The 12,363-nt window shown below is 58.7% G+C and overlaps 2 protein-coding genes and 1 long non-coding RNA gene across 9 annotated transcripts in view; 1 reads left to right on the forward strand and 2 right to left on the reverse strand.

The window, feature by feature from the left end:
• Positions 1 to 228: 228 nt before the first annotated feature.
• EPHX3 (epoxide hydrolase 3) lies at positions 229 to 3,756 on the reverse strand. Its single transcript, XM_003981971.6, has 7 exons — positions 3,185 to 3,756; positions 2,879 to 2,964; positions 2,378 to 2,535; positions 2,156 to 2,284; positions 1,228 to 1,331; positions 997 to 1,133; positions 229 to 909 (listed from the first exon to the last, which is right to left on the reverse strand). Exons 1-7 carry the CDS (start codon positions 3,425 to 3,427, stop codon positions 684 to 686), a joined length of 1,083 nt encoding a protein of 360 aa, XP_003982020.1. The 5' UTR covers positions 3,428 to 3,756; the 3' UTR covers positions 229 to 683.
• LOC123382497 lies at positions 3,495 to 5,374 on the forward strand. Its single transcript, XR_006590938.1, has 2 exons — positions 3,495 to 3,632; positions 4,827 to 5,374. It is a non-coding gene; the product is annotated as an uncharacterized LOC123382497 (long non-coding RNA).
• A 1,516-nt stretch (positions 5,375 to 6,890) lies between these two features.
• Positions 6,891 to 12,363, reverse strand: part of BRD4 (bromodomain containing 4) — an 86,781-nt gene continuing 81,308 nt past the window's right edge. For 5 of the 7 annotated variants that reach the window (XM_023246610.2, XM_023246615.2, XM_023246612.2 and 2 more), the window contains 5 exons: positions 9,801 to 10,175; positions 9,539 to 9,669; positions 9,209 to 9,414; positions 8,856 to 9,093; positions 6,891 to 8,457 (listed from right to left, as the gene is read on the reverse strand). In XM_023246610.2, the coding sequence (XP_023102378.1) occupies positions 8,389 to 8,457; positions 8,856 to 9,093; positions 9,209 to 9,414; positions 9,539 to 9,669; positions 9,801 to 10,175 (1,019 nt within the window). In that variant the 3' untranslated portion in view covers positions 6,891 to 8,388. The remainder of the gene's footprint in view (positions 8,458 to 8,855; positions 9,094 to 9,208; positions 9,415 to 9,538; positions 9,670 to 9,800; positions 10,176 to 12,363) is intronic. The other 2 variants (XM_045047402.1, XM_023246621.2) reach the window with 1 other exon arrangement.

A 12,363-nucleotide genomic window follows, 5' to 3' on the forward strand; every position in this document is an offset into this window, starting at 1 on the left:
TCTGGAGTCACAACCGGGAGGGAGATGGTGGGAGCTGCCCAGGGCCTGCCTAGACAGGAATCTAGACACACACCTGCTTGTACATGAGGGTCTTTCCTTGGAGAGCTGGTCAGGAGCCAGGTACAGAACCCCCTTTCTAGAAGTACCCTCATCAGCACTGTCCAATAGAATGCTTTATGCTGATGTGTCAGTGGAGCCCTTGAAGCATGGTTAGAGTGACCGAGGGACTGGATTTTGAATCGATCATATTTTAATTAATTTCCATTTAAATTGAAGCAGCCAGATACGGCTGCCAGTTACCCTACTGGACAGAACAGCTTTTAGCTGAAGACTCAGATTGGAGATGAAAGCCAGGGACGGGAAGGTCAGAGTCTGTGGTTTGTGCAGCTCTGGGGGCTGACGTTGGCAGGAAGGGGAAGGCCCCAGGGAGGGGACAGGTAGGACACTGGGTATCCAGCTCTGCAGAGGAGAGAAGTTCCCGGTTCCCCAGGGCTGAAGTGCTTGTTCAGGTGCACAGACACTCACACTGGTGTGTGAGCAAACAGCCTGGTGTGCCTGCGGGCATCCACAGACACACTCGTGTGTGGTCTAGGAGTTCCACGCCTGTGCGTGATCCGGGAGTCCGTCGTGGTATGCACGTGGTGTGGACTCCCAGGTGCACACAGGCCAGGGAGCGAGGGCTGCTAGCCTAGCAGGTCTTGCAAGAAGGCCCACATGTACTGGTGCATTTCCTCGGGGTTGCTCTGTGGGATCCAGTGCCCCACGCCTGGCAGGATGTGGGCCTCCAGCCGGCCGGGCACAAAGCGACTGCTGATGGCTCCTACCAGCCCCTGCTCCAAGTAGGTGTCCTTCTCTCCCCACAGCAGCAGCGTGGGCGTGGCCAGTTCCTGGGGCTCCAGGGGAAGGTTCCTAGGGTCAAGACAGGTGGAATAATAACCGCCCCTCCCCCTTGCCCCCCAGAACTCTCCTGAGCTTCCGCCCCGGGTCTGGTCTCACCTGAAGAGGTTTCGGTAATAGTTGAGGGGCCCAGTGAGGCCACCAGGCTGGGAGAAGTCATAAAGGAAGGCCTCGAGCTCGTTGGGAGTTAAGTGTGGGATGCCTCTCTTGCGGTGTGTGAGGGTGGTCTTCAGGATCTGGGTACACAGCAGACCTACAGTTTCAGTGCCCAGCCTGCCCAGTCCCAGCCCCCCACCCTCCACGTACCCCCAGGCCTTTGCCCCACTGCACCTGGAAGTCAGACATGGACAGTAACTTCTCAGGCAGCCAGGGAAGCTGGAACAGGAACACGTAGTTGGAACGGAAGAACTGGCTGATGTGGTGTGTAGAGTAGTCTGTGGGCGGCAGGGGAAAGGCAGATGTGAGGCCTGGGCCTGGGGTGGCCCCACCCCCTCGCACTCCTACACGCACTCAGGTCAGGCACACAGATGCACCAACACTCAGGAATGTCATCGCATGCCGGACCTCGTGGGGGTGACTTGACATTCCTCCTGGCCCGGATGCCAGTGTCCCTCCCTGCCAAGTGGTCACTGTATCCACAGAATGGGGACACCTCTGTCTGCAGCCACTGCCCAGGTCTGGATGCATTTCAACACTTATTGAGCACCTACTGTATGCCAGGACCTGTTTAAAACCCTGGCGACACAGCAGTAAATGGCACAAACAAAACTCCCTTGCCCGCCTGAGAGCTGACAGTCTAGAGACAGAGACAGACAAGAAACAACAACACGGAGGGAGAGAGAGAGTGGGAGAGAGACCACAGCACTAGAACTATTATACTGGAAATTAGAATCAGGTGATGAGACGGGTATCTGCTTACTCATCTATGCCTTCCTTGCCAGAAGAAAGACATTTAGCCTGTCTTGCCTCAGTTTCCCCAACTGGATCGCGGAGATAACGACACTTTCGTATGCACAGAGGCTTGTGTTGGTTATGTATATGCAAAGCTCCTTGTCAGGGCAATTGTTACCTGTAGGTGCTCAGAAACCGTGAGTTACTCCTGAGTGCACGGTCACTGATTGTAGATTGGGAGCATCATGGGTGTCCCCAGCCCCCCGTGGGGGGGGGGGCGGTGTTGACTGGTGGACAAGGAAGTGTGGACACAGAGACAAGCCCCTCCACACAGGCATATTCCAGCGTCCCGGGCTCCCCAACACACCTTGGTACACAGACATGGGGGCCGCACTGACAACAACCATCCGCTCCACCAGGGACGGGTAGTAGATGGAGAAATTCCAGGCGAGGACCGCACCCCAGTCGTGGGCCACCAGGATGCACTTGGAATAACCTGGGGGGGTGAGAGGAACCAGTGGAGGTGAGAAGCCAGGGAGAAGCAAGGCAGGGGTGAGGGAGGCCAGGCCTGGGATGGGGGTATCCGCACCCAGGCCCAGGATGACGTCCTGGATGTCCACCATCAGCAGGTCGATGGTGTAACAGTCAACATCCCGAGGTGCATCTGAGGAGCCGTAACCCCGTAGGTCCACAGCCACCACGTGGAAGCGGCTCTGGAACTCCCAAAGCTGGTAGCGCCAGGAGAACCTGTCAGGCGGGTGGAGAGGGAGGTTGAGTCAGGGTCCCCAGGCTGCACCTCCACCCTACGCCCAGCAGGGGCCTTCGAAAACCCGACTTCCCTGCCCTGGACTTCCCAGAAAGGAAGATGGGGGAACCCCGCGCGGAAGGCAAGGTCGGCTGCACTCTGGGTCCAGGGCAGCGTCGACACTGATACCGCTTTGTCCCATCTCTGCAGGGACATTCCTGGAGACGCCTGTCCTCGAGCACCCCCTTCTATGCCTTGGGCCCCCAGTCTACCCAGCCAGCCCCGCGGCACCTCCAGCTCCATCTGCGGCCTTGGGCGCCCCAAGCCCCTGGGCTTCATATCTACCAGTTCTCCGGGAAGCCGTGCAGAAACAGCATGAGGGGTCCGTTGCCACGTCCAGCGGAGACATAGTGGAGGCGCAGGCCCGAGCTCTGGGGGAGGGCACAGTCAGAGACCCGGGGAGGCCCTCCTCACTAGGCTTGACAGCCCCCCCCTCCCCGCCCTTCCGGCCACGCGCCGACCCCCGTTTGGATTCCACCGTTTGCTCTCCGCTCACTGGGGCTCGGCCCCGACGGGGCCCGACCTCCCGGGGTTCTCGACCCTCGAAGCCCCGACGGCCCCCCGCACAGCCGCCCGCGCACGCGCGCTCACCTTGAGGGTCAGGAAGCAGTGTTCGCCCAGCGTGGGGTCGCTCAAGCAGGCGGGTGGGGTGCGCCGGGGGCGCCCGCAGCAGCCGCGCCGGGGCCGGCACAGCACGTGCGTGAGCGCGATGCAGCCGTAGACGGCGGCGGTCAGCAGCGCCGCGCAGAACACGAGGCTCCACATGAAGGCGCGCAGGAGCTTCAGAGTGACGCGCGACGGCGCCAGCAGCGCTGTCACCACCAGCTCCGGCATGTCGCCGCGACCCGGGACGACTTCGGCGCTGCCTTCGGGGGGCGGGGGGCGAGAGCAGCAGCAGCGAGGCGGGATCCGGGCTGGGAAGCCCACCGCCTTTGGTCTGGGGACCTTCCGTGCCTCCGGAGCTTAAGGAACGCGCCGAGAGAAGAGGCGGGAGGCTTATATCGAAACAGCCACCGCACACGAGTCACCTAAGTGCCAGGTAAACACCTGGGCGCGACGGCGACAGGGAACAAGGATAGGGTGCGGGGATGGAGCCTGCGAGGACCAGGCTTCCGAGGCTGGGGAGGGGCTTTGAGGAGAGGGGAAGAGAATTGAGGGCGGGGCCTAGGCAGGCGGGGGGGGGGCGGTGGGCTTCATAAGGGGGCGGGGCCGAGTAGGACTCCGCCGCGGGTGGGTGGGAATATTAAGTCTAGAGGGAGATTGATGTCTGGACAAACAGGGGATAAGGAGGTGACTTTAGTGAAATGGGCGGAGCCTGGAGCGAAGGGGCGGAGCAATGCAGGGTAGGTGCGGCCTACGCGCCGGAACCGTGGACCCACCTTGGCCTAGGAGCTGCGTAGGAGATGGAGGCGTGGCTTAGAGGGAGGGCGGGGCGAGGGTGGAGTCCAGATGAGGCGGGGCCTAAAGTTGGGCGGGAGAAGGCCGGAGGCTGGGCCCGGAAACTTTGGGTGCGAGGGCTGGGCCAATAAGCTGGGGGTCGGCCCGGCTCCGGGATGAAGGGACGGGGGGCGGGGCCGGGGCCTAATATGGCGGGGCGGGCGGGCCCGGAAGCGGAAGGAGGGGACAGGTAGTGCCTTGGCTGGGATTAGGAGGCGCGGGCGGTCGCCGCAACCCGGGGAGGACTTGAGAGCCCCTGCCGCCGCCCTTCGGAGCTCCCCTTCTGGACTGCGAGGCCCTGTCCTTGGCCTGGCTGGGAGAGACCTAGCAGCACCCTCACCCAGGCCTGGTTCCAACGGCGGGTCCAGTGGCCTCGACCCCGGGAAGTCCTCCAGTTAGTCCAGCGCCCGCCGGCCCCGCCCCTGCACGGCTGTGATTGGAGGGCGGTGGTCATTGACGTGCGGGTGACAGGTCTCGCCCGGGAGCCAATCGGCAGGTGTTGAGGCCGGGCTGGGGGGGTGGGGATTCGCCGGTGGCGACCAATGGAGACGCGGAGACTCTTAACTTCTAGAGGGCTGACCGGGCCCGCGAGCCGGAGGACCGGGCCGGTTGAGTCCCTGGGGCGGTCAGAAAGAGGAAGTCGGTCAGGATCGGTCGAGAAGGCCGACAGGGCAGGTTCTTCCTCCTGTTTTGCAACCTTCCCCCAAGATCCTAAACATTTCATGGTCACTCACCGTTTAACCCACGTAACAACCCTATTAAGTGTAGGTACTATTATCACATCTCTGTATTACAGACCACGAACCTGAAATTCGGGGATTAAGTCATTTGCCTAAAGCCATACAACTTGCTGAACGAGATTTATGAAAAAAGCAACAATCTCGGGCTCCACCTCTCCCGCCCGGAGGCGGCCATTGGAACGCTGTTAGCTTTCTTCTGGTGGTTACCCAGGTATCTCGCTCGACAGGCTTGTGTGGCCATTTCTTGAGGACCAATTTAGGAAGTTCATTAAGCATGGACTCGAGCCTCACCACCCCTGGACGGACCCTGCCCGTTTTTGGTTTTCCTTTTGGTTTCCTCTCTAACTTTAAACACCCTTCTCATTATTTTTGTCACCTCCCACTGCTAACCTCTACCTTTGTGTTGTTAAGGCTGAACAGGACACCATCCTGGGCCCATAATTAAGTCTGTGGGTTCCTACTTAAAGGGGCATGGTGGTTTATGTGGTTCGGCCTCAGTAAACAATGTATTTCAGACTCGGTTGGACGGCTATGATTACATGGCTTGTATTGTACAAAGGTTTATTCTCCCTGTACCAAGTACCTTTCTTTTCTTGCACGATTAGCCTGGATCACAGCTTCGGTTTCTTTTACACTTTCCATCAAATCAATCCTCCACAGCCACTGGGTGATCCCGGTTGTGCCTCCTTGAGTCCTCTAATCTGGCTGCATGGCTGGTGGGAGTCTGGGGATCGCCCTTCTTCCTCTGCTACACAAAACCGACTCCCTCCATCCCCCTACCCCAGCTTTGCCCTCAGACAAAAAGACAGCAGTAGTCACAGGATGGTTAATTTTATATTCAGTACAAATGTTTATTTTTGCAATGAGAACTGCACAAAAAAAAAAAAAAAAACCTTTAGTATATAAGTGAAAAGTCTACGAATTCCCTTCTACAAATGTCTAAAGTGTTTAATACAAGTCTCAGATTCACTGACATAATTATTGGCCAAGCGATCCGTGCATACAGTACAGTGGGGGGCTTGTACACACCTCTTACTCTTGTATAGGACTAAGATTTCTAGTACTGTGGGAGGGAATGGAAAATGGCCAGAGAAATTAAATAGTAGATCAAGTTCTAATTACAACCCAGTTAGAGGAACACCCATCAGGGAGGTGTGGAGAGGGCCATAGCAGAATTAAATCTTCAGAAGGAAAGTGCAGACAAAACCATTTCTCCAGCTAAACAGTCGGACCTGGCCTGGGGAAGTTACTGAACAAAACACGGAACAGAAGTGAGGGAGTGGGATGAGATGGAAGAAACCCCAAAGAACCAATGAAGTCCCACTTGAACCGGCAGCACAGTGGCACATCGAGGAAGTGCCTGCTGGGTGTGGGGCAAGGGTACGGAGGCAAGTGGGGGCCTGTGGCCGGTTGCCTGAACTACACTCTTGCCAAGAGGTTTCGGCAGATCCCAAACACAAGATGATACAAGGGCTTTTCCGGTTGAAACAGAAAAGGGAGATAGGGGTTAAGAAACAGTGCTAGAAATGTTTCAGTTTACGTCTCTGCACACATAAATGATACACTTTCATCCTACATCCTAGGGGCCACGCTTGAGTGCCCCCCTCGCCTTGTGGCACACAGGCAAGGGAGGCAGGGTAGCCATACGGCAGGATCTCTCGGGCAGGCATGTGTGCGTGCGTGTCTACATGCATGGGGCGGGGGAGGATCCCATTTTGGGGGATGGACACTTATCTAAGAACATCTGGTTAACCCTGAGCTTAAATGAAAGGAGCAGTTAAGGTAGAGGCAGGCAAGGTGGCAGAAGTGGCCCAAGTCCTCTGGTGAGTGGGGGACCAGGATGGAGGAGGGCGAAGGGGGGAAAATACTGTCTTGAGTCTGGCCAGGTTCTGCTGGAGCATGTCACCCCGCTAGGAGACCAGGGTCCATAGAAAGAATGGGTGCCTGGACTCCCTGTCACAGCTTCAACGTGGTCACAGGAGACGGCCTAGGTGGCCCTGGTGGTAGTTCTTGTACAAAGGTGGTTTGGGATTTGGGGGGGGGGGGGGGGGGGGGGAGCGGCCCTGGGCCTAACCTAGGCAACAGGTGGTTCACAAAGAAATGTCAGGAAGACACCAGCATTAAAAAAGAGAGATGTGTTTATTCCATGATCAGTACAGACCAAATGCATATTCACCGTATGAAAGTCAAACCAGTCAGTGACTCCAGAGTTTGGCCAACACTGAGGCACCAGCGACGTGGTGTAGAGTGGGTTCTCATGGCACACGTAACCTCACCAAGGGCTCCAATTATAAAATTAAAAAAAAAAAAAAAAAAAAAAAAAGTAGGGGAAGTGGCAGCCAGCTGGTCAGGCTGGGTGGGGAGCCTCTGCCTCAGTGGTCTGTGGCCCCCAGCCCCTGGTGCCCGCCTCATCCCCTGGCCCTTCCTTTCCTGGTAAAAAACAACTCAAAACAGATTTGACATTAAAAAACAAAGGAGTGGGGAGGGAAAAGAAAACATGGCTTTATAATTAAAAATAGACTAATAAAGTTTGAAACTGAGTAAAATATAGGCAGTTTTTTTTTGTGTGTTTTGTGTTTTGTTTTGTTTTTTGTGGGTTTTTTTGAGTTTTTTTTACACCAGTTTGGTGGAGTCACCAACAAACTTCAAACAAAGATATGCCAACTATGTTCACTACACAGTACAGCCACGGTCACACACTACCCACAGCGCGGTGGCAGCCGCCGCTCAATGAGGAGACGATCACACCATTTCGGAGATAAGCAGTGCCATTGTGTCTGGAGGAGAAGAGAGAGTTAAAAATAAAATAGAATCCAACAAAAAATATATATATAGGAAAAAAAAAAAAAACAAAAAAACAAAAAAACCCAGAAACACAGTTGGGAAGGAACTGACTTTGGTTGGTGGCCTCACTCACCGGGCGAGGCCGGCCCACACACGCGCGTGTGACAGTCACCTCGCTCCGAATTGCCATGGACACACACACACCTCCACGGCACTATTCCCTTTTGCACAAGCGAACACTTACAGAGAGCGGCTCTCGATTAAAGGCTTGTGGGGGGAGGGGAGGGGTGGGGTCTGTTCAAGGCAAAGTCAGTGCCAGCAAGGGGTGGGCCGGCGCCCTCGCCCGCCTCCAGCTCGCTCGGGCCTGCCCTGGCCTCCTGGGAGCGGGCGGTGGTGGCTGGGGTGTGGGGGGAAGGACTCCTGGTGGGCAGGACGTCACGAACGTCACTTTCTCGGGGACAGAAACCAGTCACGGTGGTGGCGGCAGCAACAATGTCCTGTGTATACTGTGTAGACATTTGGCGGAGAGCAGGGCCTGTGCCCTGCCCGCGGGGACGCGCGGCTTGGGTCTGGCCGGCACTTGCTCGTGGCGAGGCGTGCTCTGAGCTGACGTCCCGTGAGGGGGTGGTGGGTGGCGGGCTGTCCAGCTGGCTGTAAGGCAGACAGGCTCTGCGATCCTCAGCTGCCCGTCAGGCCTGCCCCGGGCACAGCATGCAGGAGGGCCAGGCCCGGAGACACCCCCTCGCCGCTGCTACCGCCTCCACTGCCGCCCCTAACACTATGGAGAGTCAACGTTTTGCCAGAAAATCAGAGTCAGAAGTCACCTAGGTGCTCTCAGAAAAGATTTTCTTCAAATATTGACAATAGATCACTCTGGAAATTCATGTCAATGGTAGCTGCCATCTGGAGGGGAGAGGTGGGAAGGAGGCAGTGAGAAGAGGTACCCCCCCCCCCCCCCCGCTACGGCTTCCGAACTCCCCGCCCACCCCTCAGCCCCTTCCAGCACTGGCCATGCCCTCAGGGCCCACACCCAGGCACCTCGGCACTGGCCCTGAGCCCCCTCTGAGACCCTGAGGCCAGCACAGTGCAGAGAAGCAGCAGCCCTGTCCCGAGCACCACCCACCTCCACCCCCTGCACGGGGTGCTCACCCCACCTCTCACCCTGTCCCGAGCACCCCCTCCCTGCACGGGGTGCTTACCCCACCCCTCGGAGAGAGACTGCCTTCACCCCGGGGTTCACGGCCCCCTTTCGCAGCCCCTGCCCAGAGGTCCCCCCCCCCCCCCCCCCCCCCCCCGCTCACCGCTTCCCGGCGCCTTCGCTCCTGCTCCCGCTTTCGGGCCAACTCCCTCTGCTGATCCAGCATGGACTGAGGCTGGGAGCTCTGGGCCTGGGGGGCGGCGGCCGCGGCCACCGCGGCCGCCTGCTGCTGCTGCTGCTGCTGCTGCTCCTGCCGTTGCTGCTGCTGCTGCTCCTGGCGCCGGCGAGCCTCCTCGTGGGCTCGCCGGGCCTGCTCCAGCGCATCCTCATCCTCCCGGCTCCTGAGGAGAGCAGCCCAGAGCCGCCAGTGAGCGGGGGGGGGGGGGGGGGGGGGGCGCAGGAAGGAGGGCAGAGCAAGCCCCAGAAAACCCCAGGCTGCCTGCAGCCCCAGCCCACCTCATGCGCTCCTGCCGAAGCCGCTCCTTCTCCTTCTCCGCGTGCTCGGCCTGCGCCTTCAGGGCCTTCTCGCGCTCCTCCTTCTCCCTGGCAGCGCGGCGGAACTGCTCGAAGCTGTCACTCGAGGACTTGGCTGTGGAGGACGGGGTGGTGGGATGCTTCTGCACCAGGCTAGCCCAGGAGCCCATGTTCTTGATTTTTAAGTCCTGCCAGGCAGAGAGACCACAGGGTGGGGGGTGAGGGGCCCTGCCCAGAGGCCCAGAGCCTGCGGGCACACCCACCAAGGTGCCTCCCTGGAGTGAGGGACACTCGTGGACTCACTGCTCCTACCTTTTTGGGTGCAACTGGTGTCTTCGGCTCCTGTTTCTGTTTGTCCTTGTCGGGGGCCCCTGGTGGGGGTGCATTCTGCTCAGGGGGCCGGATCACAGGCCTCCCGACGTCCACAGGCTTCATCTCAGGCCCTGGAACACAAACAGCTTGTGGGCCTCGGCTGGGGCCCATTCCCCCCTGCCCCCAAGCCCAGGAGGGCACAGTCAATAAGCCCACAGAAAGCTCTCGTCCAGTGCAGGCCGGGGGCAGAGAGGGCACTCACGTTGGGGCAGGTGAACGGGCGCCTTGATGCTCTCCGGGTGCTTAGGGGGCTCTGGCCGCAGCGAGGGGCTGAAAGGCTCGCTGCGGATGATGGGTGAGTGGATCTTCTCCTCCTTAACCACCACCAGGGGCTGGGGCTGGACCACAGAGGCCGCGCGCAGCTCCTGGGACGGCACAGGCACGGTGGCCGGTGAGGCAGGTGGGTGCCTCTGGCACCGGCCCACACCTGGCCCTGGGGGCTGTGGCCCAGCCCTGCCCTTTACCTGCTTCTTAGGCTGGACATTTTGCTGGGGTGGCGACTGGTGGGTCAGGCTCTGGAACGGTGGCATCTGGGGGGAATGTATCATAAGCGGGGAGGGGGCTTCGCGAAGGTGACCTAGGAGAGGTGACAAGGAGCACATCAACTTGTATGGAAGCCAGTGGCCTGGGCCCGGCCGAGACCCACAGTGGCTGAGCCCTGAGCAGGTCAGGCCCCTACTTCGCTGCGCGTATAGCAGCAGCGCTTTGTGGAGCCACGAGCTCAATCCTGGTGTCAGAATCATCAAGAATCTTTGAAAAGTGGATTCTGATGTATTTGGTCGCAGGTAAGGTCTGGGCCCGAATGCTTTTTAAAAGCTTTCCAGATGCCTCTATGGCACAGGCTGGGTTAAATATAAGGGACCTCAATACCTCACAGAACACACATCCTGGGCTCCCAGCTGTCCATGCATGGCTTAACCTGCCTGCGTGGACAAATGTTTTGGGCCTAGGGCCAGATGCCCAGGACCCTCCCTCCCCACACAACTTAGCTTGCAAGCCCCACACAAGGGGAACTCCTGGAACTGGCCCACCACAGCAGAGCCGGTAGAACAGTCCTCACCTTGTGGCTCTTATGGGAATTGAGCCAGCCCACCCAGCCACCCACCTTCCTCAAACCAACGGTGGGGTGGGAGCATAGGGGAGGGTCGGTGGAGATCCAGGCAGCCATGAGGTTCAAGTACCTGGCACAGGGCAGAAGTCTTGAAAGAGCCATCAAAGCACTTAAGCCTGACTCCCCAGTTTCACTGGTGAGAAAACAACCTTAGGTCACAGTCACCAAGTCCCGCCTTCAACTCTCTACCTACTCCAGCATGGAAACACCTCCTGCTTGGATCCTTGACATGTCTTGGCTGGCCCCAGCATGGGACAAGCCATACTTGCCCATTAACACAAAGCCACCTCTCTGCAGTGCCCTTCCGTGCTCCCGGTCCTGCCTTGTGCCTCACACTGAACAACCTAACCCAAGTTCCGCACGCAGGCCCTTCCGCAGACCTTCTCCAGGCTGGATTCCAGCCGCCATCTGCCAGCATAGATACAGACACCCTTGGCCTTCCACCAGTCTCCTGGGCCTGGCACAGACCACAAGGCCCCAAGTATGGTGGACCTTCCTCGCCCCCATCCCTCTAGAGCCAGAACTTGCTCCTAACCTCAGAGAGGTAGAACGGCTGCTCAGACACAACATGGTGCCAAGGACCAGCCTGCCCCTGACCCCTTGGCCCCTGGCCCCGTGTGGCAGGTTTTGCCAGACTTGGTGTCAGTGGCCCCAGTCCAGGCCTAGGGATCTGCAGGCATAGGACAGGACTGCGACAGTCTCTTGTCCGGGTGGCTCCCTCAGCAGCACCTGTTTAATCTACCAGTCATTAGAGGGGAGGCCCAATGGCTCGGGGGTAGTGCCTATAAGCTGGCCACATGCCCACAGATGCCTGTGAAACCCCCTTGAGACTCCAACCACTTGGCCTTTGGCCTCAAGTCCCCGGCTACGTTCCAACCCACACTGCTCCCTGTGACCCATCCCAGGCCGCAGGAGAGCAAGGGAGGTGGGCCTGGGGACTCACGGCGTAGGTGGCCAGAGGAGGCTTACCCCTTTCCCCCACTGCCCCCCACAGGGAAGCCTGGCCTTCCTCAAGGGTGAAAACAGGCAAGCAGCACAGCTGCTGGGACAAGCAGCAGCCTTTCCCAGGGAGGACAGACAGCTGTTCTTGGCTCAGGGCATGCGATGATCCACTTGGCACCTGGCAGCTTTTGCTAGGTTTAGGAGCAGTCACGGCCCGAGATCAACAGCCTTGTTGTTCAATTTGCAGGCGGCACCTGCACTCCCCAGCCAGGCTACGTGGTCCGCCCTGCCAAGTCCAAGAACTTCAACCTTGATCCTCACGCATCAGCACACCAGGAGGCACTGACTGGAACAATCCCCCTCGCTGAAGCTGCCCGGCACGGTATGGTCACAGACACTTAAGAAACAGGGGCCAGGAAAGGCGAGAGGGTGCAGCCTGACCACTGCTATGGGAAAGGGCAGCCTGGACCAGGCTGGAGAAAGGGAGCAGGAAATGGAAGATGGCTCCTGGGTGTGCCCCAAGCCACCACTCAGCTTAAACCCAATTCTCTCCCACATGGTCCTCATCTACCAGGTGAGCTTTACAACGCTGAGAGCAGGGCACCTAGTTCTACAGGTTCCCAAACAGCCCCAGCTACCCTGGCCTGCCCCTAACTCTGTCTGGACCTCACTTCCTACCCTGTTTAAATTAGCTCTGGCTCATTCTTTGATA

This window comes from Felis catus, chromosome A2 (genome assembly GCF_018350175.1).
Source record: "Felis catus isolate Fca126 chromosome A2, F.catus_Fca126_mat1.0, whole genome shotgun sequence".
NCBI lineage: Eukaryota > Metazoa > Chordata > Mammalia > Carnivora > Felidae > Felis > Felis catus.

Excerpts from the sequence above, each read along its gene's own strand:
- EPHX3 (XM_003981971.6), bottom strand. The coding sequence starts at position 3,427 with ATGCCGGAGCTGGTGGTGACAGCGCTGCTGGCGCCGTCGCGCGTCACT. Across the intron at positions 2,965-3,184 it reads ACTGCTTCCTGACCCTCAAG|AGCTCGGGCCTGCGCCTCCA; the intron begins GTGAGCGCGCGT and ends GCCCTCCCCCAG. Across the intron at positions 1,134-1,227 it reads TGTCCATGTCTGACTTCCAG|ATCCTGAAGACCACCCTCAC; the intron begins GTGCAGTGGGGC and ends CTGTGTACCCAG.